Source organism: Notamacropus eugenii, chromosome 7 (assembly GCF_028372415.1).
Source record: "Notamacropus eugenii isolate mMacEug1 chromosome 7, mMacEug1.pri_v2, whole genome shotgun sequence".
Classification (NCBI taxonomy): Eukaryota; Metazoa; Chordata; class Mammalia; order Diprotodontia; family Macropodidae; genus Notamacropus; species Notamacropus eugenii.
This window is the reverse complement of record NC_092878.1, coordinates 30,381,098-30,409,045: the sequence shown is the minus strand read 5'-3', so window position 1 is coordinate 30,409,045 and position 27,948 is coordinate 30,381,098. Positions and strand designations below refer to the sequence as shown.

General features: G+C 39.5%; 1 protein-coding gene across 14 annotated transcripts in view; it reads right to left on the bottom strand.

Moving 5' to 3' along the window:
• Positions 1–27,948, bottom strand: part of LOC140513774 (TP53-binding protein 1-like) — a 114,938-nt gene that overhangs the window by 27,337 nt on the left and 59,653 nt on the right. For 13 of the 14 annotated variants that reach the window (XR_011970345.1, XR_011970344.1, XR_011970346.1 and 10 more), the window contains 4 exons: positions 24,364–24,421; positions 22,246–22,338; positions 6,304–6,814; positions 65–217 (listed from right to left, as the gene is read on the bottom strand). Coding sequence is in view for 11 of the 14 variants with exons in the window: in XM_072623757.1 (XP_072479858.1) it covers positions 65–217; positions 6,304–6,814; positions 22,246–22,338; positions 24,364–24,421 (815 nt within the window). In the remaining 3 variants the exon portion in view is untranslated. The remainder of the gene's footprint in view (positions 1–64; positions 218–6,303; positions 6,815–22,245; positions 22,339–24,363; positions 24,422–27,948) is intronic. The other variant, XM_072623761.1, reaches the window with a different exon arrangement.

Below are 27,948 nucleotides of genomic sequence, written 5' to 3'. Positions count from 1 at the left end.
ACAAGAAACCCAAGGTACCATTCTGTTGAGTGAAATTTGTCACTTAAATCTAGTATATTATTACCTCAGTCACCTTTCGATCCACTTCTGTGCCACCTACATAATATACATCAGTGATAACACGTGTAATGAGTGTGCGCACTTCACGTATAGTTCTCATGTGACGACGCAAGACCTGGCCAGGTGGGGGCTGAGGCAAGTCAAATTCTTCTTCTCCCTATAATGTTTAAACAGTAGAACAGATAATTTACACACTAATACAAATGGATAGAACTATAACCCAACCAATTCAAAATGACACAATTGATGGGTTTCATGAAATCAGAATGCAGTAAAACTACGTGAATTAATTACAGCTGGAAACGGATACAAGATTTCTTGCAGGGTTTAAACATTCAGTACATAATCTACTTAACAGACATGCCGTGAATGTATTACGCCTAAAACCTGGGTTGATGTCTACAAACAAATTTTGAACAAATGAGAATCCTGTTTATAGCTCTATCATAAAGAAAAATAATTTATTAATTCAAATAAAACCTTGTGCCTTTATGAAGGCTAAACATGTGAAAACACCAAGTGAAACTTGGCTCATACTACAATATAAAACATACAATTTTTTTTCCATCCAATTCTGTGCTTTTATCAATGTAGAGAATTCCTGGTACCCAATCCTCCCACACTCACATGCACAGTTGTACCTTGCCATTTATATTCTCAGAGAGTTGTCTGAGGCACGGAGAGATAAAAGGACTTGTTTGAGGTCGCATGGCTGGTACGTGTCAGAGGCAACTCTAACCCAGGCTTACCTGACTCCAATGCCAGTCTTCTACGTACTAATGTCATGTTATTTTTATTAAAAAAAATGTTTATTTCTTTTTATTTAATTTTTCTCATTCTACTATGAACTGCTGACACATGAAGTGTTGGTTCTAGAGAAAAAAACCTTCCCCTCAATTGTCACCATTCATTTAGTTTGTCTCCCATATGAAATCTCCAGTGTGGAATGAGTCTTATACTTAGGCAGAAGGACTTTATAAGATGTCTTTCTAATATGAATTCTGTGATGGGAAATAAGGTCTTGGTAGAGCTGTAAAAAGAGTCAACTTTGAAGTCAAATAACCTAGGTCTGACAACACTAGGTATTTTAAGGCATTTTATCTGTTAGCTTCAGTTTCCTTACGTGTAAGGGGACTAGATGACCTCTGAGCTTTCTTTCCAGCTGTAAACCCTTGATATTTCCCACATTAAAGCTTCTTTCAAGGACGAATCCTAATAGCTTGTAAGTTGCAACCTCTGATGTACATTTGGCAAAACTCCTATTTTATAAGGAGCTACAAAAACTAAAGAATTCAAACAAATAAATTAATCTTCAATATAAACATCACATTATTTCATACTAATAGTCATTTCCTCTACAACATCTCATGTTTATTATCCCATCCTTCCCACTTGCACAGCTTACTTAAACCCTCATCATCCCTCACTAGGACTCTTCCATCAGTCTCCTGACTGGCCTCCCTACCTTGCTCCATTCTCAGACATCCTCCACAGAGCTGTCAACATGATTTTTTCATAAAGCGCAGTTCCAATCCTGTTACCATCTCTCCCTCTGACAGCCAGCATACACCTCAATAAACTCCAACAGCTTCCTATAATCTCCAGGACCAAATAGAAACTCTTCTGTTTGGCATTTAAGGCTCTCTGCAACCTGGTCCCAGCTTAGCTTTCTGTGTTACATATCACTCCCCTCCACATGCTTTAAAGTACAGTTAAACTGGCCTTCTCTCTGCTCCTCAAACTTGACACTGGATTTCCCACTCCCATGTCTTTGCACTGACTGTTCTGCCCACCTCTCACCCCTCCACTTCTTAGAATTCATGGTATCCATACAAAACTAAGCTCAAGCACCACTTTTTGCATGAATCTTATCCCAGTCCCTCCAGCTAATAGCACTTTCCCTACCAAGGTTACCTTGTATTTCTTTTGCAATAACCTATTTACGTACAAGTTATGTTCTCCATTAGAATGCAAGCTACTTGTGAGCACAGACCGTCTTTGTCCCAGTATTTCTAGCTCCTAGTACGGTGCCTGCCTGACATAGAGAAGGCATATCAATGCTTGCTGACTGAGCAAATGCTTGTTCAGAACGGTTCACCCTGGCTAGCACTGCTTTAAAGTTAAAAGGATTACACATATCTCTTCAGCTACTCTGAACAAGCATTCATAATATATTCTTTTGCTGCTACTGCTGAAAATGAACTTACTTGCCATGAGGAAAATATGTGGGATGAAATAAATTCATATTTTCTACATTTCATACCTGAAGTGGGGAAAATATGTTAATAAAAAGCTATCACATGAAAACGGGTCTCTAAGAAATCTAAGACAGATTCCAACACAAACACTGAAATTTAAATATATTATTACTCATAAATAGGTACTAGGTAAGAGATTATATTGACAACAGCTGGCAGTTATTATCTCACATTATCTCATCTGATCTTCACAGCCACTGTAGGAGGCAGCTCCTATGATCATCCCCATTCTACATAAACAAGGTTAAGGGACCGGCTTGTATTCACAGAGGCACCAAACATCTGAAGCAAGATCTGAACTAATTTTACCGGGACTCACATCTTAAATCTTAAATTTGTCCTAAAAATCAATTACTAGACATTATCGCCTAAATAAATTCCAGGTTCAGGACTCCATACGCAGCTTACATTTTATATGGAGATTACACCTTTAAGAAGTGAAGAGCCACGCCGCTTGGGCGATCATTTTAGACTCTTCAGATCTTAGGGGCCCTGGGTGGGGCTGGGGCCAACTCCTCTCCTTTTACAATGGAAAGTTAACATCTCTTCTCTGAGCACCTCCAGTTCAGATTAGATTCTTAAGAAGTCCTTCTGTAATGACTGGATTTTAAAAGGAGAAAAAAGGGGGGGAGGGCGGGGGGCGCCAAGAGGTTTTATTTTGCCTTAAAATTCCTAGTCTCCATTATCTTTGTCCCTTATCTTCCACCACCCCCCCCCCCCCCAAAATCTGAAGTTCCTATAACAGATTAGCTTACAAATACAAATTTGGGAGGTAGGTCTTTCAAAAATCATGCAAAAGTCATACAATAAATATTTTCTTCTGTTGAGAACAACTTACAGTTTATCACAAAACCCTCATGAACGTGAGTGGCAACAATGACAAGACCTCAAACCAAGGTCTTTTCACATTTAGCCATAAGCTTCCTTTCACATACTTCTGTAAATATGCTTGCTCCATAGCATAAACCAATTTTAGTTAACAAAACAACTTCTAATATAACTACATTTAGATTTACTTAAAAATTTAAACTATTTAAGTTGACTTGAAACTTTAAATGCACCATTATCATTCAGCTGAATGCATTTCCACATCCCTTCAATAAATCTACCATGTGGGCACAGTCTTCTTACCCTGATTAGATCAAGTCACCTTAAATTCGACTGAGATATTTACTAAAGCAATGTAAGTGGTTTTTCTCTCTCCTCAGATCTCTCAATCCCATGACTCAGACTGTCTGGTTCCTTCACATCTATAACTTCCTGTACTAGAATCCCCTTCGAGCTTTAAGCAAAGAAGCTAACTCTACCATTACGTTGTGGACATCAGTATTTTCATCGCTTACTTATCAAATTTCTATCCCATCCTTTTTAAAACCCCAATTGTACTGAAGTGATATTACGCCTAACACATACCCATCTTCATACCTTTTACAATCATAAATGCCAGGTAACAATCCTGAGAGGAAGACCATTTTCAGATGCTGCTTATTATTCCTTCAGGACAAATTTTAACTTGAAATCATATCAAACCTGAATTTCGTAATCACTGATGATAAACATCTTTTATAATCAAACACTTGTGCTACTTATAAGAAAAAAACCGTGTGGGATGGCAAGACCCCTACTCAAACTGACTACTCAGAGGCATCTCCAAGTATGAACACAAAGTCCTTTACGTGGTTCTTGCAAGAAGCAGGCGGTCCCTTCACCAGTTTCCTGGAGCAGGGAGGTGTCTTACAAGAGCAGATGCAGGATTGTAAAGCTAAAAACCACAAAACTCCCCCCAACTTAACCTTTAACTCTATTGGTTAATGTTTTGAGCAAGTGGCATATTCTCAGAAATTCCCGATGCAAAGAATCGAAAAAGAAACTGAACCAACATTTCCTTTGTTCTGCAAGGGGTTCTGATTGTACAATGTGACAAGGAAATGGGTTAAGCAGACAAGGGGAGATGAGTGGCAAGTGTCTGAAGTTTAGAAACTCAGGCCTAGGGGCTGATCCACTCTAGATGAGAAGTCTTCACTTTGTCCCACTCAGGAGAAGCCAAGTGACAGCCGCATAAAAACAGACGAGTCAGACATGAAAGAGGAAAGGACAAAAACACTAACGTTGCTTTCTCATGAACAGCTCTCGGAAAAAGACCTGCCCGAGAGGGAGCAGCTTGGTTTTTCACTCATAAATGGGGAGGATGAGGGCAGTGTCAAAGAAGACACTCTTTAAATGCAGAGAACCTTAGTTCCAGGGGCACAATCCAAACCCTGAGGACTACAGGAGCAAATGAGCTTCCACTAAAACAGACTTCAGTCTTACCCACAATGCACAGCCTTCCTTGGCTTTATCAGCACAGAGAAGGCATCAAAAGAGGAAAAGGACATGAGTCAGGGGCAAAGCTGAGACCAGAAGTCAGATCTCCAGACTTTCAGGTGACTGCTCTGCATGTTCGTGAGGAAAGGGACAGCATGGCAGAGCACACAGAAAGCTGGCCCCAAGTCAGGAAGGCCTGTGTTCGAGTGCTGCCTCTGACACCTAGTCACTTAACTTCCCATGGCCTCCAAGCAACACTCTATGCCTACAAGCTGCAGAACAGCTGCCCACTGGAATTGGTATATTCACTGAAAGTTCCCTATGCCAATGAAACCATGAGTCTAGAATATATTTTAGGTGAGAAAAGAGAAGCAGTAATTAAATTTTTTTGATCTGAACCAATTAGTTCATTTATATAGGGAACATGCAGTGTACAAATTCCCTCCACTCATACAGACCAACAAATCTTTTTTGATTTACAGCTTTAGAGGGTTTCTAAGGATCCTTAGAATCTAAGAGACTTATCCCAAGGTCACTAAGCTAGAATGTGTCACAGACGGGGACTGAACCCAGCTCTTCCTGACTCCAAGGCAGGCTCTCTAACCACCATGCCCACATACAGCCAAAGCTCAAAAAACGGACCCAAATTATTAAGCTGTAAGATTCAACTAACACCTTAAAGATGAAAACAGGGAAACAGGAGGCTGATATGTAACATCTCCTGTGCCTGGACTGATGGACTTAAAGTGGGTTGAAACTACCATCCTCTTAGTGCTAATACGCTGCTTCAGAACATCACCTCTTTATGCAGGCATTTCAAGCACTAAAGTTTTCTTATGACGACTGACAGGACTTTACTCCTTAAGAGGCATCAGTAAATGAAATGAGCTCCACACAGGAGACCCTGGAAAGCACCTGATGAGGGATTTATGATTAGAAAGAAGCCTTTCCAAAACAGATCCAAAGTGAAGAGGGCCATAACTTCTTTACCGAGGTGAACCTAGATCAGTTTCCATCTGTTTTCCTCCCAAGGATCCCACAGCCACCTAAAGAAATCCTGAACATTTATTTTCTGACTTGTGAATCTAACATATCACCTTCTCTCTCCTTAAAACCACCCAATTTTTAGCATGCTATTCATTACATTCTTGAATTTCTTCCTCCGCCCCGACCATCAGCCCCTGATACCTTCCCACCCACTACAAATCTTCACTTCCTAACTTCTCTTCTTATCCTTATTGTGCTCCTCCTCCAACCCCTTCCCACCAACTTTCCGTCCTCCCTCACACTCCATAAAGAGGACTCCTAGGAACTAGACTAAGTCCTGATAGGTGAGGAAGGGACAGGAAGGTATCAAGGGCCACAGTATGAATTATGAAATATTTCATATATGATATGAAATAAAGTGCAGACTGTTCACCTAACCCTCTCTTTCAAGAGAAAGGAGATCTACTTAAACTCAAATACTACTCCGTTTTCCCTGTAACATTACAGATTAGTTATAGCTCTAATATCTCCCACTCCACCTCCATCTCCATTCTTGAGAGACTCCCTGGTGCTCAGTAAGAAACATAGCCCTGTACTGTCAAAGTCTCATCTTCTCCATTGACTAATACATGATTATTAACCAGTAGATCACACAGTTGAGAAGATCCCAGGGAAGGCCCAGGCCTGTTCTTACCTGGCTATGCAAAGAGTCGGTATCATCTCCTGAGACATTTGCAGGTTTCTCAGCATTCCTCCTCTCAGTCTGTACCTTAGCATCTTGTCTCCCAAGGTTCTGGTCAGCCGTGCTGGTCCCCACCTCTACTTGTTCACACGCTCCTTTCGAGGTTTGTGTTGCTACTGAAACAACAGTTGGAGCCCAAAGGGAATGTTCTGTTGTCTGGACTTCTTTGTCACTTGTGCTGGGACAAGTGCTTTCCTCTCGTGTTCCTGGGCTTGCACACAAGACTTTACCGTGTTGATCCCGACTGGTTTGGGATTCTTCCACCACATCCATCTCCACAGTGTCTCCTTTTGGACTGGATGGCACTTGTGTAACAGTCTGTTGTTGTGCGGCTGAGGGAACAGGGGCCTCAACATGAGCAGTGTGCTTGATGGGCTGTTGTTGGCATGGCCAGGGGCTAGGTTCATCCTCCATTTTTTCATCTTCCACTTCTTGAGTGCGTGGGAAATTGAACAAATCCCCCCTGAAACCAACCACACGGAGAGATCGTGTCACAAGTGAACTGGTTTGTCTGAATCAAATCCAAAAGACAAGCCTCCTTACGAGTGCTCCATACCCCCCTTCCATTCCTGTGGTGTTCCCTTAACAGCTGAAGCACACACCATTCCCATTCACCAGGTGAGATTCAAATACATAAAACAGATTCCGCAAACCCGAGTTCCAGTCTTTCCACCAAATAAGAAAATGTGAGTGCCCAGACTACTTCTACCATGTGAAATGCAGAGTGACATTATGACTGTTGTTACTGGTCATTGTGTTTAGGGAGTTTTATATCGTGATCTTAAGTAGCTGTTCCTGTGAAATAAGAATGATGAATTCACAATTACTTCAACATGACAACACTATTTTTGCAAAATGTTTTTCCATTTTTATAGACAAACTCTCAAAACTATTAGCAAAAGAAAAACAAGAAAACGGAAAAAGTTAATTTCTTATCAGTCAACAACAATGTAAGAATTTACTTTTAAAAAGAAGATAAGTCAAAGCACGATTTTTATGCACAAAGTAATGTTCCTCATACTTTGCTGAGTCTAAATGGACTTCTATCAAGTTTGCTATGGGCTCATACTTCATACGCCAATCAAGATATTTGGGGTTTTTCTTTTATTAGATGACATCGTGAAGAATGGGATGACATGGATCAAGGTCATGAAGAAAAAGCAACCACAGATGGGCTGCCATCTGTGTGGCTGAATAAAATACACTGATAAGAACATAGATCCACTAGAATATTTATGAGTTAATCAGCAGTATTTATCAGTTACTAATTCTTCTATTTTTTGCATTACTAACAAAAAATCTGATGTTTGTTTTTGGGAAAGGAGCCCAATTTAAAAGGTATAAGTTGCAGTTAAGTTACCAGCTCTCTCAGCTACAGTGGTCAAATTGAGAAGCATTGATACTAGGTGCCTAACATGTGCCAGCCACTAAGTCAAGCTCTGAGAACACAGCAAAGGCAAGAACAGTCCCTGTCCGCAAGGCATTCACATCTTGACAGGAGAAAACATGCAAAACAGCTATGTACATTCAAGATATATACAGAGTAAGTTGAGATACAGAGAAATTGTAGTTAAGTCTAGGGAGGCGGTGCAATGGACGTAGTGTTGGACATGGGAGTCAGGAGGACCCAAGTTCGAATCCTGCTTCAGACATTTACCAGATGTGTGACCTGTAAACAGGTCACCTAACCTCTCTACAGAACCTACATCATGGGATTGTCGTGAGGGTTAAATGAGATAATACATAAAGAGTTTGGCAAACCTTAAAGAACTATGTATATGGGGATGGTGGTAGCTGTGGCAACCACTTTTGAATAACTTGGCTCTTCAAAAGCTACAAAGATGCTGTTTTTTATCACTCACGGAACATTTAAACTTTCAATAAAATATTCCTTGTCCATGGTGGAGTTATCATAACAGACCATAACAGATCAAGGTCAAAATGACAAGCGCAGCTGATATAAAACTGGGATCTATGACTGGTACAAAAGTGTAGAGGGTATTAAAAAGAAACATATAGTAAAGATAGCAGAATGTAAAGCACTATCCCTGCATACATGTGTAATACTGCACTAGAGAACAAAGAGACCTCTGCTCACTATCAGGATCAATCAAATCTCCAACTGTATGGGAACACCTGTTAAACTGGAAACTAGACAGCTGATGGATACCTGGATAATGAGCACATTACTTACAGTCAGGTAAATGTAAAAACTTTCAGGGTTCTATATAAGAAGCCCATGGTTTAGCTATTAACGTAAACATCTAGATTAGGTACTATTAGCATGGGGGCTTTCAAAACAAATACTTAAAAACCAAAACGTTCCTAAAAGTTCTTTGTTAAAACAGGAGCTGAACAACAGAAAGAAATTCTCATTTTCTTGAAATAATGAAGAAAGCTATGAAATTAACTGCATATATTTAACAAAATAACAAAATTCGCTTTCTGTTTTAATTATCTGGGATGTTCTAGGTCAAAGTGTTTTGGAGTTAAAAGTAACTAGGACTGCAGGAAATTGCATTTTGGGTATATATTCACAATCTCAAATACACTAACTATGAACTTTATCTGCTTCATTTCAGCAAATAATGATCAGGAATCAATAATAACCAAAATCCTAATGAGAAAACCAAGTTTCAACATTTCCTTAATACTATTTGATATTAATAAAACATGAAAAAGAAATTAGCATATCTTAAAGCTAAACATGTTTGTTAAGATGGTAGAGGCCAAGGAGTACAGTCCTTTGGACGTCTGCTTGTCATTACAGTGGAACACGCCACCTGATCTTCCCTATTTTCAAGTAAAGCTAGATTGTAAGCACCTAATCAAGCTCAGCTCCTTGAATACAAGGCCTACGTTTCACATTTCTTTTTACTCTTCACAGTAGCTGGTACAGGACCTCGCACACAACACTCAGGAAATACCTGCTGGTTTGACGTGAAATAGAAATAGTGTAAATAATAAGTGAGAAAAGTGACCTAACTGTTTCAATAGTTGCATTCATGAGATAAAATGCCATGAAGAGAACTCTTCTTCAGTGGTTCAGTCAGCCATTTTCTTCACAGATACTTATTAAGTGGGATTCACACTGCTGTACTATTCCCTCTGGGAAGTTTGGGTACATGGTACAAGAACCATCATTAAGGAACTGCACAGAGATCCGAATCCACGTTATATTACTATTGGTTTGTTTTCTTGTTTTCGTCCTCTACATCTATTTACTTCAACGACCCATGACTATTCAACTCATCTCCCGACAGTATGAAAGACATTTATGTTTGTTTTTTGAGAGGTAGTGAATGGAGATCCACAATTATGCAAACAAATTATATTCTTGGCTTCGCTAAATGGCATAAGTAAATGGGGACATCAGTCTTAATTATTTCTGGCAGCAGCGAAGGAGACTTGAAAAGGTAAATGAAAAACCAGAAATCAGACATTAGGTACACCTGGACAATACGATATTTAAAAACAAGTGAACATCAACCAACGACTAAACACCAAGTGTAATACCTAAACTGTACAAATGGAGGCAGTAATGATTAAAAATAAAATAAAAAGTTTCCTAGTTAATGTCCAATGTAGGTTTTTGCTAATACATTAGTCGTATTTTGACTAAGATCCAAGATGCACTATTCCAACAATGGACTTCAGAGTCTGAAGTTATCTGTTCCAGGACTTAGTTATTTTGGAGAATTGCTCCTATGTATGGCAGAGTGTGTCTTTTTATATATAATAACCTTTCCCATTAATTTGCTGAGATGAGATGGAAGAATTCACATGGACTGTCCTGCTGGCATCCTGAACCCTCAGGCCATCAATTCAAATGATAACTGTCATATTCAACAATGATTCTAGTGAGCCATCAGATCAGAGGTGTAGACAAATCATTATCTAACATAACCAGTATCGCTCTAATTCTGTGCTATATTTAGGTGGGATTTGAAAAATGACATTGTCTTTAGATATCTGTATAACTTGGATAAAATACCTTTGGGACACTCAGCCCCATTCAACTATCAATTTCTCTAACACCAAAAGAATTTTTTGCATCTTAGTACAAAATACTGAAGCCACAAGATGCATGTGCCCTAAATGAACATTACAATTGAGTGCCTAATTTATACAGTGTTTTGTTTTTGTTTTTTAACAAAGGCACTGCATAGAGATTCACAGACTGAAGCTAGAACTCTTCCTGTAACTCTAATGGTATCTCACCTGCATTGCTGCATTCAGGTTTCAGGGCTTTAATATCGGAGGAAAAAAAGGCAGTAAAGACAGCGGGAGCGCCAAATGACGGTTCAAACAAGATGCCACGTCTATTGTTTTCGTGACACTTGCTCGGAGATGTTATAACAGGTTCATTAATACATTAACCTTCGTAATATTCTGATCTTATCGACTGGGAAACTAAAGCACATGAAAATCAACGAATTCACGTAGGATTCTCCAAGTAAATTAATACTGGAATTATCAAAAATAAGTAAGCTCTTTAACAGCCTCACGGTTTAGCCACATAGACATACTCACCTAAATCTCGGTGTTTAGGAATTCTTAAAGTTGACTTAAAGAAACTATGAAAGCTAATGAAGATATCAATATATATGAGAAAAGATTTTCTGCTCATTAAGTATTAGATTCTCGTCCTAAAGAATATTCTTCCTCGTGTTCTTCTATCCTTAAACATAAGTTCATGACTTCCTAACATTCTTCTACTGCGAACATCTGTGCGGTGTCTAGTCTCTTATGCCTGCCTATTGCTGTCAACACCACCATCCTCTCAAGTCATCCTCAATTTCTCACACTCATACTTAACACACAAGGTCATGATCTTAGATAACTCCCGTCATCTGCCCCCTTTGCTTCTACACGTGTACTGCTGAACAAATGTGTAGAAAATCACACGTGCAATCATTTTGGTTGAGTACACTAAAAATTTATGTTACACAACCTCAGCTGGGCCCTGACTGCTGTTATGCAAATTATTCTTTAACTTTCTTATCAATACACTATCTCACTCTTCGCAGCTCTTCCAAATCTTTTCAACCTTCCTCAGATCTCCCATGGCTTCCCCTTTCCCCGCACCCCTAATTGAGAAATTTGCCTCATATTTTCCAGAAAAAACTGGAGTTCACACCAATCCCTCATCCTCATCTCCTATCACTCAGATGTTTTCTACCACTATCTCCCCCTTCGCTGCTATCTCACGTGAAGAAGTGGCTTTACTCCTTACCATGACTAACACCATCTACTCACTCAAGCGATCCTATTCTGTATCATCTCTTTTAACAGGTTGCATCCTTTCTCAGTCTACTGGCTCCTTTCCTACTGTCTAAAAACATGCCAGGTCTCCCCTCATCCTGAAAAAAATCCTCACTTGATCTTTTCATCCTTGATAAATATCATCCTATAATTTCTGCCCTTTAAGGCTAAACTCCTTGAAAAGATCATAGCCAATAGGTGCCTCTACTTCATGTCCTCTCATTCTTAATGGCTTACAATATAGTTTCCAACCTCATCATTACAGTAAAACTGCTCCATTGAAAGTTACAATCAATCTCTTCGTTGCCAAATCCAATGGCTTTTTCTCAATTCTCCTTCTCCTAGATCTTTCTGCAGCCTTTGACACTGTTGAACACTCTCTCCTTCTTGATACTTTCTTCTCCCTAGGTTTTTGGGATACCACTCTTTCCTGCTTCTCTTACCTATCTGACCAACTCTTTCTCAAGCTCCTTTGCTGGATCCTCTTCTAGATCAAACTCAGACTGTAGGTGTCCCATAGGGTTCTTGGGCCTTCTTCCATTCTCCCTCTATACTACTTCACCAGTTGATCTCATTAACTCTCATGGACTTAATTATCATCTCTATACAGATTATTTCCAAATCTACCTATCCTGTCATAACCTCTTTGCTGATCTCTAATCTCGCAGCTCCAACTGCCTTACAGACATCTCAAATTGGCTATTCAGTAGACATCTTAAACTAAACACATCTAAAACCAAACTCATCATCTTTCCCTCCAACTCCTCCCCACTCCAAATTTCCTATTACTGTCAAGGGCAGCATCTAGTAATCATCCTGGAATCCTCACTATTTTTCTCCCCTGTCCTCTCCCACGACCAAACTGTGGCCACAGCCTGTCGATTTCACCTTTGCAACATCTCTCAAATACGCCCCCTTCTCTTCTCCTGCCACGGCCAACACCCTGGTGCAGGCCCCCATCGTCTAATGCCTGGATTATTGTGGGTCAGCTTGTCTCAAGTCTCTCCTCACTTCAATCCATTCTCTAACTGGCCACTAAAATGATTTTTTCCAAAGCACAGGTCTGACCATATCACTCCCCTTTCCCTCCCACCCTCATGCCTCTTCCCCCACCTCAAGGAGGTTCCCTATTACCCCCAGGATCAAATACAAAATCCTCTGTTGGATATTCAAAGCTCTTCATAACTCACCATTTTTCTAGTCTCATACCTCACTCTGTTCACATATTCTTCAATCCTAGTTCCACAAACAAGACATTCCCTATCTCTCAGATCTAGGTATTTTGCTCTCCCTTCTCATGTCTACCCAAGGTTTCCTTCACTTCCTTCAAGTCTCAAATAAAATCTCATCTTCCAAAGAATCTCTCATTCTAATGCCTTCCCTCTCTGATGCCCTTTTTATCCTGCATACAGCTTGCTTGTAAGGGGGCAGCCGGGTGGTGCAGTGGATAGAGCACCAGTGCAGGAGTCAGGAGGACCTGAGTTCAAATCTCACCTCAGACACTGGACACTCACTAGCTGTGTGACCTTGGGCAAGTCACTTAACCCCAATTGCCTCATACTGGGTCATCTCCAGTCATTCTGATGAATATCTGGTCACTGGATTCAGACAGCTCTGGAGAAGTGAGGCTGGTGACCTGCACAGCCCTCCCTCACTCAAAACAAAGTCAAGTGCAAGTCATGTCATTATTTCTCTGATGGCATGGTCTTCTTCACAACGAAGGACAAACACACAGCTTCCTTGTACGTATCTGTCTGCTTGCTGTTTACATTACATTGTAAGGGCCTCGAGGGCACAGACTTTCTTTTGCCTTTTTGTATATTCCCAGCGATTAGCACAGTGCTTGGTACGTAAAAAGGCACTTGGTACTTACTGACTGACACGTATTCAAGTCATTACGTCACACTCTTGCAAAAGCCACTGTCAGTAACCCTAGCACAAGTTTCTCCCCTTCCAGTCTATCCTCCACTCAGCTGATCTTTCTAAAGGACAAAACTGACTACATCAGTTTCCTACTTAATATTTTCTAGTGGCTCCCTATTACTGCCTACAAGATGCCACAAAAATCTGGTGTCTAGTTTTTAAAGCCCTCCACAGCCTAACCAGCGCCTTCCTAGACTTGCAGGATACATGTATCCTTCTTCACATATTCAAGCACACTGTGACACTGGTCTCCTTGTTTTTCCTCAGACATGACACAATCTTGACGCTATGCCTTCTCAACAGCGTTCCTGCTTGCCTAGAATGTTCTCCTGTCTCACTTCTGTGTACTGGTTTACGTGGCCTCCTTTAAGTCTCTGCTCAGGCCCCATCTTCTTCAAAAGGACTTTCCTGGTCTCCTTCTCCTTCCCTCTGTCACCCACTCTAGTGCATTCCCTCCCATCTACACTGTGTGCGTAGATACACACATACGTACTTGTGCATATACATTCATACACGTTATACACACATAGTTGTTTTAATATTGTCTTTTCCAGTACAATGTGAACTCTTAGTAGGCATGAATTGTATTTTTTGTCGTCCTTTATAATCCCAAAGATCAGCACAGTGCCCAGTACATATTCAGTGCTTAATAAATGCTTATTAATGATGATGATTCAAACTGCAATTTCTTTTTGATAAGTACTACTATGTTAATTTCATTTTTCAGGCTCAAAAACTGAGCTCTCCAGTGGTAAAATTAGACAAAGCGAAATTCCATACTTGTGAATTTTTAGTAAAAACTAGACATACACTCTGAATGCTATAAAAATGGACAGTTTTTTTCAAAGCAAGTAATCCTGCCACCACTTAAAGAGACAGAGACAGATGCAGGGTGACAGAATGTTTCTGAAGGATAAGAAACAAATCCCAGCAAAACCAAATGTACTGTTCTGAGGAATAAGACTCTCGGAAGTATTCCTACTTGAAATCAAAGGATGCAGAACATACACGTCTCTGAAGATACTATAAAACAAACAAAAAAAATCTAGAGGAGCTAAAAGCAATGAAAACATATTCATTTCAATGCTCACATAGCAGCTCTAGTTTCAGTAACCAAACAATCAAAAATATAGCATCCAAATGAATTCTCTACTTTCTGGGGAGGATGGCCTAGAATGAGACGTTGAATGTTCACATGATTCTTCAAGTTTTTTATACCTGAGTTGCTGGGTACTTCTTTTTCAAAGAAAGGCACTATATAAGAGAGAGGATACAATAACTAATTGAATTAAATCTATATTTAAGTCCTCATTTGGGCTAGTTCCCATGAAGGATACAAATACAAACAAATTATTTTCTGTGAACGCAGAGTGCTTAAAATCAAGTAGGGGAAATAAGGGATGTACACAATCATAATGAAAACAAAATGTGATAAGGAGAACTTCAGGCAAAATGTTAGAGGAGCAAAGTAGAAGGAAAAATTTTTATAGCTGGGGATCAAGAAGACTTCGTAGAAAAGATGGCATGTGAACTAGACTCCCAAGAAAGGATAAAACTGTGATGGGTGGGAATGCGAGAAAGGGAGAAATTTCAATTAGGCCAGCTTGATTGCAATACAGGGTTCAATAAGACAATAGTGATAGGTTGGGAATAAAAAGTCAAGGACCTCTAATGCTTTAATACGAAGTCTATGACTTGTTCTATGAATAATTAATTCTTGTAAAAGGTTTCTGAACAGAGGAATGACAATTAGAACCATGCCTTGGATCTGCTATCACCGGGCTAAAGGAGGTAAGTAGGGAAGGGCTAAGGAGGCCGTTATAACAGCGCAGGGCCATGGTACAAAGAACCTTCGATGGAATGGAAAGCAAGATGATGCAGACACAGAACTGAGAGGAACTGACAAAATGATAGGTTGTGGATGAGCAGAAGGAATCACAGAACCTGAGCTGGAAGACACTTCTCAGCAATCATTTAGGAGACCAACCCAAGTCTGAAAATAATTCTCTTTATAACATACTTGGCAAATGATCATTCAGTTTTTGCTTAATGATCTCTAATAAGAGGAAACATACTACTGTGTTCGAAGACAGTCCATATTATTAAATAATTTTTATTTTCTAGTTTAAATCTCATTTTTGGGGGGGGGGGAGCAACATCTACACATTGTCCCTAGGTAGTTCTACTTTCTGGGCTAAATAGAACAAGTCCCATACAGCTTAACAGTGCAAATGCTTCAAATATTCGAAGACACTTATCATGTCCTCTGTGAGTCTCCTCTTTTCCAAGGTAAACATCCTCAGTCCCCTCAACTGATATGGTGCCCATAAGTTTATTAATAGGGGTAGGGACTGTTTCTATGGTTTCACTAGTTCAGGCAACTGCCAGGAAAGGAAAATGCTTTGAACTACATAAATCTGCATCTTCTCCGTGATTTACAGTCTTCACAAAATGGTCTAGAGCATTAAAAGAGTGATTTGCCCAGGGTCCACAGAGGTGGTCTTAAACCCTGTTATTCCTGGTTTCAAGGCTAGTTCACTATCCAGTATGCTAAAAATATTTCTCAGTTTACCAACATCCTTCCAAAAACATGACACTCATATTTGAACACATTATTTCTAAATGTAGGCTGATGACCAGAAGAGAGGACAACAGGACTCTAACTCCTTACTTTTAGAAATGGCATCTCTTTTAATGAAGTCTAAGACTCCATTAATTTTCATGGCTTTTATGTCACACTGCTGAATCATACTGTAGTTTTTTGAATCCTCTTACGAAGTGGGAAAAATGAGGGATGACACATAGAGAGCCAGACTGCTCCATTGGAATCCTCAAGATGTAGGGACCAAGGGAAGAATGCCTCCAGAATGTGGGATAGAACTCCTATGGTGAACTTCTAGGAGGACTTGGATAAAAATAGGCAAACATGAATAGGTTGAGATATGAAGTGAAGGAACTCCCAAACTGATGACATCACAGGTCTATTTAAATATCTAAGAATACTGATTAAGAGTAAGACTCCTAGATATTTTTTTGATGAACTGGTATCTAGCCATGTTTCCTCCATCTTGGACCTAAGAAGCTGAGAGTAAGACGTGGTATTTGGTCCTATTACACTTCCTCTTATAATTTTAGCTCTTGACCCTTCTTCAGTGTATCCCTTCTGATGCAAAGTATATTGAACAGAACCAGGAGAACATTGTCCACAGTAACAGCAACGTTGTACGATGATCAGCTGGTATGACGTAGCTATTCTCAGCAGGACAATGACAATTCCTAATGATTTATGATGAAAAATGCTATCCATCTCCAGAGAAAAAACTGATGGAGTCTGAATGCAGACCGAAGCATGCTTATTTCCAGCATGAATTTTCTTGTTTTCTAGTATGATACACTAATATGGAAACATGCTTTGCATGACTGTTCACGCATAACCATTATCAAATCGCTTGCCTCCTCAATGAAGGGGGTGGAGAGGGAGAGAGGCAGAGAACTTGAAACTCAAAACTTTAAAAAACGAATGCTAAACATTGTTTTTCCGTGTAATTGAGAAAATATAGTATGTACTATTGTGCTATATAAGAAATGATAAAGTGAATGGTTTCAGGGAAACCTGAGAAGACTTGTATAAAATGATGTAAAGAAAACAAGACCCGAACAACTTATACAATGAAAACATTACCATACGGACAAACAACTCGGACAGACTTACGGATTCAGATCAACGCAATGACCAGCCACGACTCCAGAGAACTAATAATGAAACACAAGCAGTGAAGGGTGAACAGGCGAAAGGCTCCAAGTGCGCGAGGAAACACACCCGTGTTCTCCCCTTCTGCGGGCCGTGCCTAATTCATCTGCTTTGTTTATCTCGTTCTGCAGCTCATTTTTAAGGGGGATGTTAATTTCATTCTCAAGAGGAATGGGGGAAGAAGGAGAGGGGAAACAGGCAGGACGTGGATTTTTGCTGAATCAAAAAAATAAATTTAATTTTAAAAAGACAGAAAAGCAACTTCAAAGAAATAAAAGAGTCTATTTATAGGGGTTAGCAGGCAAGGTAGGTAAAAGGATGGATAATGGCCATCTATGACAGCTAGCAAGATAAGACTTCACAGGTCAGACAGAATAACGACAGGCAAAGGATTTGGATTTTACCTGAGGGTAGATTAAGCTTTATTATCCTGAGTCTCTTTAACCTTGGTGGGGCTCTAATGTGTGGCAGGAGACAGCTGGGTGGTCTTCTAAAGGGTAGTTATGGGCTTTGTCCCTTATGGCTTTCAGCTGGTAGCCATTATATAAGATTGAAGCAGCTAGGTGGTGCAGTGGATAGAGCACCAGTGTAGGAGTCAGGAGGACCTGAGTTCAAATCTCACCTCAGTAACTGGACACTCACTAGCTGTGTGACCTTGGGCAAGTCACTTAACCCCAATTGCCTCATCCTGGGTCATCTCCAGTCATCCTGATGAATAGCTGGTCACTGGACTCAGATGGCTCCAGAGGAAAAGTGAGGCTGGTGACCTGCACAGCCCTCCCTCACTCAAAACAAAGTCATTATTTCTCTGATAGCACGGTCTTCTTTGGAAACGAAGGATGAACACACACTGGCTATCTGATCAGGACAGAAGTTCTCAGATACAGTTATAGGTCACAGTTTTTCAAACTATGGAGTTAACCTTCTTGGGAAAGCACAAGACCCTCCGGAGGGTAGGGGCATGAAGCAAATGCCAAAAGTTATTGAATTTGTCCAAGTACAACTCCTTTACAAATACACGCATCCCAAGAGATCATAAAAATGGGAAAGGGTCCCACATGTACAAAAATATTTATAGCAGCACTCTTTGTAGTTGCCAAAAACTGGAAGTCAAGGGGATGTCCATCAATTGGGGAATGGCTGAATAAATTATGGTATATGAATGTAATGGAGTACTATTGTGCCATAAGAAATGATGAACAAGAAGACTTCAGAGAGGCCTGGAAGGACTTATATGACCTGATGCTGAGTGAAAGGAGCAGAACCAGGAGAACTTTGTGCACAGCAACGACCACAGTGTGCGAGAGTTTTTTCTGGTAGACTTGGAATTTCGTAATAACGCAAGAACTTCTTAAAAAAAAAAAAATTCCAGTGGTGGTTCTCAAGGCAAAATGCCTTCCACACTCAGAGAAAGAAATATGGAAGTCATTCGCAGAATGTAGCAGATCATGTTTGTGTATGTGTATGTTTTTGTGTATCATGTTTTGATTTGTGATATGATTTCTTTCATTTATTTTAGTCTGACTACATAGCATGACTATGGTGAAAATATACTCAATAGGAAAGTATATGTAGAACCTATACAGAATTGTATGCAGTCGTGGGGAGGGAGGGGGGTAGTGGGGGTAGGTGTGGGGGGATAAAATCTCAATTGTATGGCAGTGATTGTTAAACATTAAAAAATAAAAAAATAAAAAACAAATACACACACCCTTTTCAATGAAAATAAAGTTCAAGTGAAAATCAATAAAAACAATTCACTAACATTCAGACCCACTCCAACCGACAGTAAATGCACTGAAGTGATTACATAAAATGATACTGGCAAACCAGACCAAATTGGGGTTAGTGTCTGTCAGATCTTGACAGAGGCTTGGCAGATCTCCCACGTGCACTGCCAACAGATAAAGGATGACGATACATAAGGGCTGTGTCACTGTGCTGGTTGCTGTACACGAACTTTGAAGGTATAATGTTAAGTTAAATCAACTACATGTAAAAATGAAAAGTTTCATAATATTAAAAAAAAGTTTATGGAGACTGAGCCGTGTCAAAATGAATCTGGCTCTCTGACAGCAAGGTTAACAATACCAATGTGCTACACCTACACACATGTTTGGAACATTGCCTCAGCAAATCATTAATCAACAACCACGTGTTAAGCATCACTACAAGCTATTCATTATATGAGACAGTTGGGACACCCGTACAAAGGATGAAAACAACTCTTCCTGCAAAGAGTTTGCCTTCTAAAGAGGAGACAGTGGAGAGTATCTCAAAAGGCTTAGTGCAGTTTCAAGCTACAAAAGCTCAAAACTGCACTAAGACTTTTGGGATACCTGGTACATATAAGTATCCAAAGCATAAATATAAAATGAATAAAAGCAAATATATAAAAATTAATTAAATGTAAGATTTGGGAAAGAGAGAATTAGTAGTTGGGGAGATCAGGAAAAGCTTCATACAGAAAGGAGTGCATGAGCTGCATCTCATAGAAAAAGGACTCCCTGAGGCAAAGGTGAGAAGAGAATGCATTCCAGGTATGAAAAATATCTAATGTAAAAAAGGAACAGAGATGGGGGATGAAATATCATTTGGACTGTAGAGTACAGGAAGGAAGAGTGAAGTCCACTGAAGCTGGAAAGACAGATTGGGACCAGGCTGTAAAGGGCTTTAAAAATTAAATAGGGTTCCCCAATTAATAAATGGTCAAAGGACATGAACAGGCAGTCTTCAGAGGAAGAAATTAAAGCTATCTATAGTCATATGAAAAAATGCTCTAAATCACTATTGATCAGAGAAATGCAAATCAAAACAGTTCTGAGATACCACATCACATCTATCAGATTGGCTAACTTGACAGAACAGGAAGATGATAAATGGTGGAGCAGATGTGGGAGAGCTGGAACACTAATTCATTGTTGGTGGAGCTGTGAGCTGATCCAACCATTCTGGAGAGCAGTTTGGAACTATGCCCAAAGGGCTACAAAAATGTGCATACCCTTTGACCTAACAATATCACTTCTAGGACTGTATCCCAAAGAGATCATAAAAATGGGAAAGATTCCCACATGTACAAAAATATTTATAGCAGCTCTCTCTGAGGTGGCCAAAAACTGGAAATCAAGGGGATGTCCATCAATTGGGGAATGGCTGAACAAATTGTGGTGTATGAATGTAACGGAATACTATTGTGCTATGAGAAATGATGAACCGAAAGACTACAGAGAGGCCTGGAAAGATTTATATGAACTGACACTGAGTGAAAGCAGCAGAACCGGGAGAACTTTGTATATAGTAAAAACCACAGCGTGTGAGGAATTTTTCTGATAGACTTAGCCCTTCACAGCAATGTAAGACCTAAAACATTCCCAAAGGACTCGAGGCAAAATGCCATCCACATCCAAAAAAGAATTATAGAATTGGAATGCAGAACGAAGCAGAATATTTTCTCTTGTGTTATGTTTTGTTTTGCTTTGTTTTCTCATTCATTTTAATTCCCCTATGCAACATGACTAATGTAAAAATCTGCTTAACAACAACGTATATATAGAAACCATATAAGATTGCATGGCATCTTGGGAAGGAAGGGGAAAGGGAGGGGGAGAAAAATCTAAGACTCATGGAAGTGATTGTAGAAAACTAAAAATAAATAAATTTTAAAAACAAATTATAAGAAACTAAACAGGGGTTTATATTTGCTCTTAGAAGCAAGACACCTGAAAAAGTAGGGGAATTACAATCAGATCTGAGCTTAAGAAAAATTACTTTCGCATCAGTGTGCACAGGACGCACTGGAATGGAGAAAAGAAAGACTTGGGCCACAGAAGCCAGGATGTTATTGACAAGATGTGACAAATGGTTGGTTATGTGAGGCGAATAAAGGTAAGAAAGTTCAGAATAATGTTGAGGTTACAAACCTAGAAGACAGAAAAGATGATAGTATCTTCAAAAAAAAAGAGGGAAGTTTGGAAAAAGGGGATGGGTTTGGGAGTTCAGTTTTGGACATGCTGAATTTGAGGTGTCAATGAGATATCCAGTCGGAAATGTCCAATATACAACTGGTAACGTGGGACTGAAACTCAGGGGAAAGACTGGGGCTGGATATGTAGTTCTGGCAGTCATCTATATATGGATGATAGTTAAACCCATGGGAATTAATGAAGTTACCAAAAGAAAAAGTACAGGAGGAAAAGGAAAAAGGAGCTAGGACAGAAGTTTGGGGAACCCCCATAGGTAAGACAGGAAAGGAAACTGAGGAGTGGTCAGACAGGTGGGAGGAGAACCAGCAGAGTGTGGTATCATGAAAACCCATACAGAACACAGTATCCAGCAGGAAAGGGTGATCAATAACGTCAAGTGCAGCAGAGGTCAAGGATAAGGACAGAGACGACCTTCAGATCTGGCAACTAAGAGATTTCTGGTAACTTTAGAGACAGCAGTTTTATGTGAGTGATGAGGTCAAAAGTCAGATTTCAAGGAGTTAAAGTGAGAGGACAGCAAATCGAGGCACCAAGTACAGACAGCTTTTTCAAAGAATTTCACTGAGAAAGGGAAAAGAAATATAGGATGAAAGCTTGAGGGATGGGAGAGAATAGGGAAAGTTTTTTTAAGGATGTGGGTATAGATTTAAGCATGTTGAAAAGCAGGAGGTAAGGAAAAATAGGGAGAGGTTGAATATTCAATAGAGAGAGGAAGACTGAGAATGCCACCTTCTGGAGAAGACAGAACAAAAGATGGGAACAGATGTAAATATAAAGGCCACAGGAAAAAGAAAGGGCCCTTTCTTTTTCAAAGATCATTTTTGAAATAAACATGATTCAGTCTGGCTTAAATATGCCACAGTCAAATGAAAAACTAAATTGGAAACCACAAAGAGAGAACATAGCAGTTTCTGGCAGCAATCAATTTATGACTTAATATGGGAGCAAAGATATTATGAAAATAATGCTTACCTGATAAGATCTGATGGGGTATCACGGCCTTTGGCTTCATCATCCTGCCGGACTTCACAGACACGGCTAAACACAGACACTGTCTTCTGAGAACTAAGGATAACAGAGTAAAGCGATAAGTCTACATTTGTTTGGCGAGAATAAACAACTTTCAATCAGACAACAAGCTTTTACTAAGTGATGACTGTATCAAGCACTGTGCTACATAACAGAAATATCTCTCAGGCACCGCAGGTAAATAACCTTCCTTCACATTTCTTCTCCCATAATTCTTCCCTTGACCCAAGATGCAGCTTTCTTATATGCCTAATGCAGCCTAAGAAAATCTGCATGAGGAAAGTCATCAGGAACAATAACATAATCCCACAATCCCTAGCCCCATGCTATCATCCAACAGCATTTCTGTCCCACTGCAGTGCTCAGCTCTTACTGGCACTATATAATCTTACAAATGGACGAAAATAGCAACACTTCTTCTTGTGTAGGCAGAAGACAGAATGATCCTTCTTCTAAACATAACCTTATGAGAGCTACTGTGTACAGAAACACAGAAACAAAAAAAGAAGCTCAAGTACTCCTGTGTTCAATCTATTTGTAAAGAAACCATATCCCACAATCTAGTTTTTCCTACAGATCAAGATTTTCATCTGTTTGGGTATGCTTTTAAAACAAGATAAACATATACTAATACCATCACCAATAACGCATATTAACAACCACTTCCTTTCATTCCAATCTCTTCCTTTGTTACACTCCCACCCTTGCTCTCTGTCCCACACTCTAAGGTTTTCTCTAACTTTAGAAATAAATTAAATTGTACATGCAGACCAACAATAAGCGACATCTGGAATACAATACCACAACTACAGAGTAAAACAAATGTTTTTTTCTCCACTGTAAGACTATAGATTTATAAAGGGTATTTAGCAGAAAATTCTAAAGTAACATATAAACCACACCCAGAAACATTAAGTTCATTTTACAGGAAGAGATATTAAGTCCAGAGTGATGAAATTCTTTTTTCCAGAATATGTAGTAAACAAGAGGTAGGAACAGGATTGTATCAAAGAACTTGCTCTGTCATGCTTTAAGCAGTGCTACTGGAATTTAATGTTCAGTAGTATTATAGTCAGTAGCAGATGAGACTTTTATACCCTCCGATAGCCACCAGATGGCAAAGCTCTACTACACAGGCTGGAATCTAAAGATACTGTCACCCTCAAGGCATCATAGCAAGAAAGAGCCAAGACCACACGACGCTCCACCACCACCACCACCACCACCACCACCACCACAACCACAACCCAGCACAACACAGCTATCAGTCTGGGACACTAACTCCAACGATCTTCTCTAAGAGCCAACAATAACAAGATCAAGAACGATACACCACCAAACTGCAGTTAGTTTGGGACACTCACTAGAAATGATCTCATATGATGTGTGTTCGTCCTTCGTTGCCAAAGAAGACCACGCCATCAGAGAGATAATGACATGACTTGTACTGGACTTTGTTTTGAGCGAGGGAGGCCTGTGCAGGTCACCAGCCTCACTTCTCCTCCAGAGCCATCTGAATCCAGTGACCAGATATTCATCAGGATGACTGGAGATGACCCAGGATGAGGCAACTGGTCAAGGTCACACAGCTAGTGAGTGTCCAGTGTCTGAGGTGAGATTTGAACTCAGGTCCTCCTGACTCCTGCACTGGTGCTCTATCCACTGCACCACCTAGCTGCTTCAATCTTATATAATGGCTACCAGCTGAAAGCCATAAGGGACAAAGCCCATAAGACCCTCTAGAAGACCACCCAGCTGTCTCCTGCCACACATTAGAGCCCCGCCAAGGCTAAAGAGGCTCAGGATGAGGATTCTAATATGATTACTGGAGCAAATTTTTAAAAATTGTTTTTGTCAACATTTTAGTCAAGAATTAGCAGACAAAACACTGGTCTTATAAGAGTATTAATGAAAAAAACTGTGACATTCAATCTTTCCTCCTACAAATCCTTTCTTCTAGGTTTCATTTTAATTTTTTTTCTACTATCGATAAATCATCTTTTCCTTCATTACCAGTGGCTCTGTATGAGACTGCTCTGCATAGCAACAAGCTCTGGTTACCTGGCAACAGACTCAGCAACAGCAGTGGATCCATTTTTCTTTTCACCACTTATAGGCTCTGAACAAAAACACAGGCAAGGAGGGAAGGGAGAAAAATAGAGAAATAATCCAGTTAGTATCATACCTAAAAACCTCCTTATTCTTCTACTCTTTCTTCCCCCACTCAGCAGTAGGAAGAAATAGGAATAAAGAATAGGAACAGAAGGAAAAAATCATTAACTATGATTTAACAATACAAGCATTCCCCATTCCTAACAATCCATATCCTCACTGTTGTGAACTAAGTGGACATAACCAAAAATATTATATGAAATTACTTAGCTGCAGGTTCTAAAACTGTCACCTACATATCTCTAAATCAGGGGTCCCTTAACCTGGGGTTTGTTCATTTTTTTAATATCTACCTTTTCAAAGTTAAATATTTTTAAATTTTAATTTGGCTTCAAATATAAATCATTGTATTTCAATATAATTGGTTTCCTTTGTAATTTACATATTTTATTCTGTGCATTTTAAAATATTATTTTCAGGTGTTCATAAGCTTTACTAGACTGTGCAAAGGATCCATGACACAAACAGGTTAAGAACCTCAGATCTAAATAAAGATAAATTGAGTAATTAAAATAATATTTCACCTTTGTATAATGTTTTAAAGTCTGAAAAGCACTTCACAAATATTAACTTCTCAAATATTATCATCAAAACTAAGCAGCAGAGATGAGGAAGGTGAGGCTCAGAAAGATTGCCTGACATGGCTAAGTTCACTCAACTAGTGTCTGGGGTAGGATTCAGATACAGGTCTTCCTGAATTCCTGACTCCAAGTTCAATGACCTAGCTATTCCGCATTCTGCCTCTCCCTGAGATGGTAGTCATGATACCATAAAAATCATCCACATAGAAACTGGAGTCCCTAAGAACAATAAAACAACTTAGTCATATGAAAAAATGCTCTAAATCATTATTGATTAGAGACACGCAAATTAAAATGACCTTGAAATAGCATTTCATACCTATCACATTGGCTAAAATGAATGAAAGGGAAGGCAGCAAATGTTGGAGAGGAGATAGAAAAATTGGGACACTAAGTCATTATTGGTGGAATTGTGAACTGATCTAACCATTGCGGGGAGCAATCTGGAATTGTGCACAGACAGTTATTAAACTGCCTACCCTTTGACCCAGCAATATCACCACTAAGTCTACTTCCAAAGACGACTGGGAAAGAGGAAAAGAACCTCTATGTTCTAAAATATTTATAGCAGCTCTTTTGTGGTGGTAAACAACTGGAAAATGTAGTTACGGTATATGATTTGGATAGAATACTACTAAGCTATGACAAATAACTAGCTCGGTCATCTGAGAAAAACAGGGAAAGACTTGTACGAGATAAGGAGGAGCGAAATGAGCAGATCCAAGAGAATGCTGTATACAGTAACAGCAACAGTTTTAAGAACAACTTTGAGTAAGTTACTTTAACTATTATAAATATCCAAATTCACTACAAAGGACACATGCATCCAGAGAAAGAACTAACAAACAGAAGTATATATAGAATGATTTTATGTTTATATACATATTTGTGTCTAATGGCAGCCATCTCTGGGAGGAGGAGGGGAGGAAGGGGAAAGTGGAGGGAAGAAAAAAGGAAAAACAATTATGATAACTTCAATATATATTTAAAGGGAATAACAAGCTGTACAATCACCTCTTTTTACCGTACTGTGTTATGAAAATGCTTGTTTTATTCCGTAAATTAAAACTTTTTGTAAAAAACAATTTTTTTTTAAAAGAAGAAGAGTGAGCAACTTGAAAAGTGGTTTGGATAATCCAAGTTCAGCTGAAAAATCTGAGGAGTAATAGGGAAGATTACTTACCAACTATGAGTTTTATTATTTTCATCGTTTATAAATGAGATACAAACATTCATGGAGACTGACTTAACTTGTGTTCCAGTGACTATGATCTCTGACAGTAGAAACAAAAGGCAGAAAGCTCCACGTCCTTCCCTAACCCTTCTCCATTGCAGTGCCTTCCCTCTGTTCTCTCCTGTTTATCCGGTATATTGCATCTGTTTGCAGGCTGTCTCCCCTATTAGACTGTGAGTTCCTTGAGGGAGCCTCTTTATTGTATGATGTAAGGGAGCACAGAGTAAGAGCAGGAAGGAACCTTAGGGATTATCTTAGTCTCACTCCCTCATTTTACCGTTAGAGTAGAAGGCAGCAGAGCCAGGACTCAAGCCTAAGTCCTTTGACTCTAAATCTACTCTCCTGGAGCATCATTTTGCCCCTGGTTCCAGCCCTAGGCTTGGATTTCAACGAACTGCAGTACAATTCCAATCTGTTAACTGGAATGAGTGACCAAGAGCCTTTTCTTTGGCCTCAAAACTTTTGCCTTTCAAGTCTATAAACTTCCCTGGTAAACAGATCCCCAACTCAAGGCATGTGCCTACAAGGACCCAATACCGTGGAAACAGCACTAGAATCCAGAAGAAACTGAACACTGTAATTAGTACCATGTTCGATAAACACATCTGCTAACTCGGTTAAGGACTCGATATTCTACAACTATTAGAAAAAATGGAAAGCAATCTGAGAGAATTTGAAGATTTCAAGCCATGTTCCATAATGTGCTCAAAATGGGTGCAGAACCAACACAGAAAAGGTTATATTAAACACATCAGAGAAGGAAGTGATAAGGCATTTTCACAATTGGAAGGGAGGGAAGTTTTTGACCAAACACGGGATAGAAATATTACAAAGTAAAAGAGAGAGGTGTTATTGTATAAAATTGAAAGGGCTTTTGAACAAACAAAAGCAATGCAGGCAGAATCAGAACAAATAACTATTTGGGGGAAAAAATCTCTGCAGCAAATATCTCTGATGAGGTGCTGACATCTAAACTACAGAGAAAATTGGTACAAACAGAAAATAAGACTCCTCTTCCAGTAAATAAATGGTCAAATACTATGAATAAGAGGTCTGCAAATAAAGAACTCTAGGCTACCAACAATCACCTGAAATCTCTAAGCGTAAGAAAAACGCAAGTGAAAACAGCTCGGAAGCTCTATTCCACACCCTTCAGACGGGCAGAGAGAACCAAAAACGGAAAAGGAAAATTGCTGGAAGGGTCACGGGAGAACAGGCACGTTAATTAATGCACTGCTGGTGGAACTGGGAAGTTGTCAAGTCAATCTGGAAAATAATTTGAAAAATATATCCAAAAGATAAAAACTGTGTATACCCTTTGATCCAGTGTAAAACAAACAAGAAAGAGCACTAGGTTTAGGGGCAGAGGGCCTGGGTTCAAGTTCCAACTTTGCTACTAACTACCTGTGTTGCAAATTATTTAACCCAAGGTACTATTAAATTCTATGATCCTATGACTTTTGAAAGTACAGGGTTGATATGGCTTCTTGGGTTCAGAGATTTGCCACATCTAATCCCTAACAACCTAATATTCTCCTTCTGCCAATGCCACTCTATCCTGGTACCCATCTTCAATGCCTACTTGCCCTAGGACCCACATCTCCATACATCCCAATCAGAAAATACTTTCTAGTTTTAAAAAAAATCCTAACAAAGGAA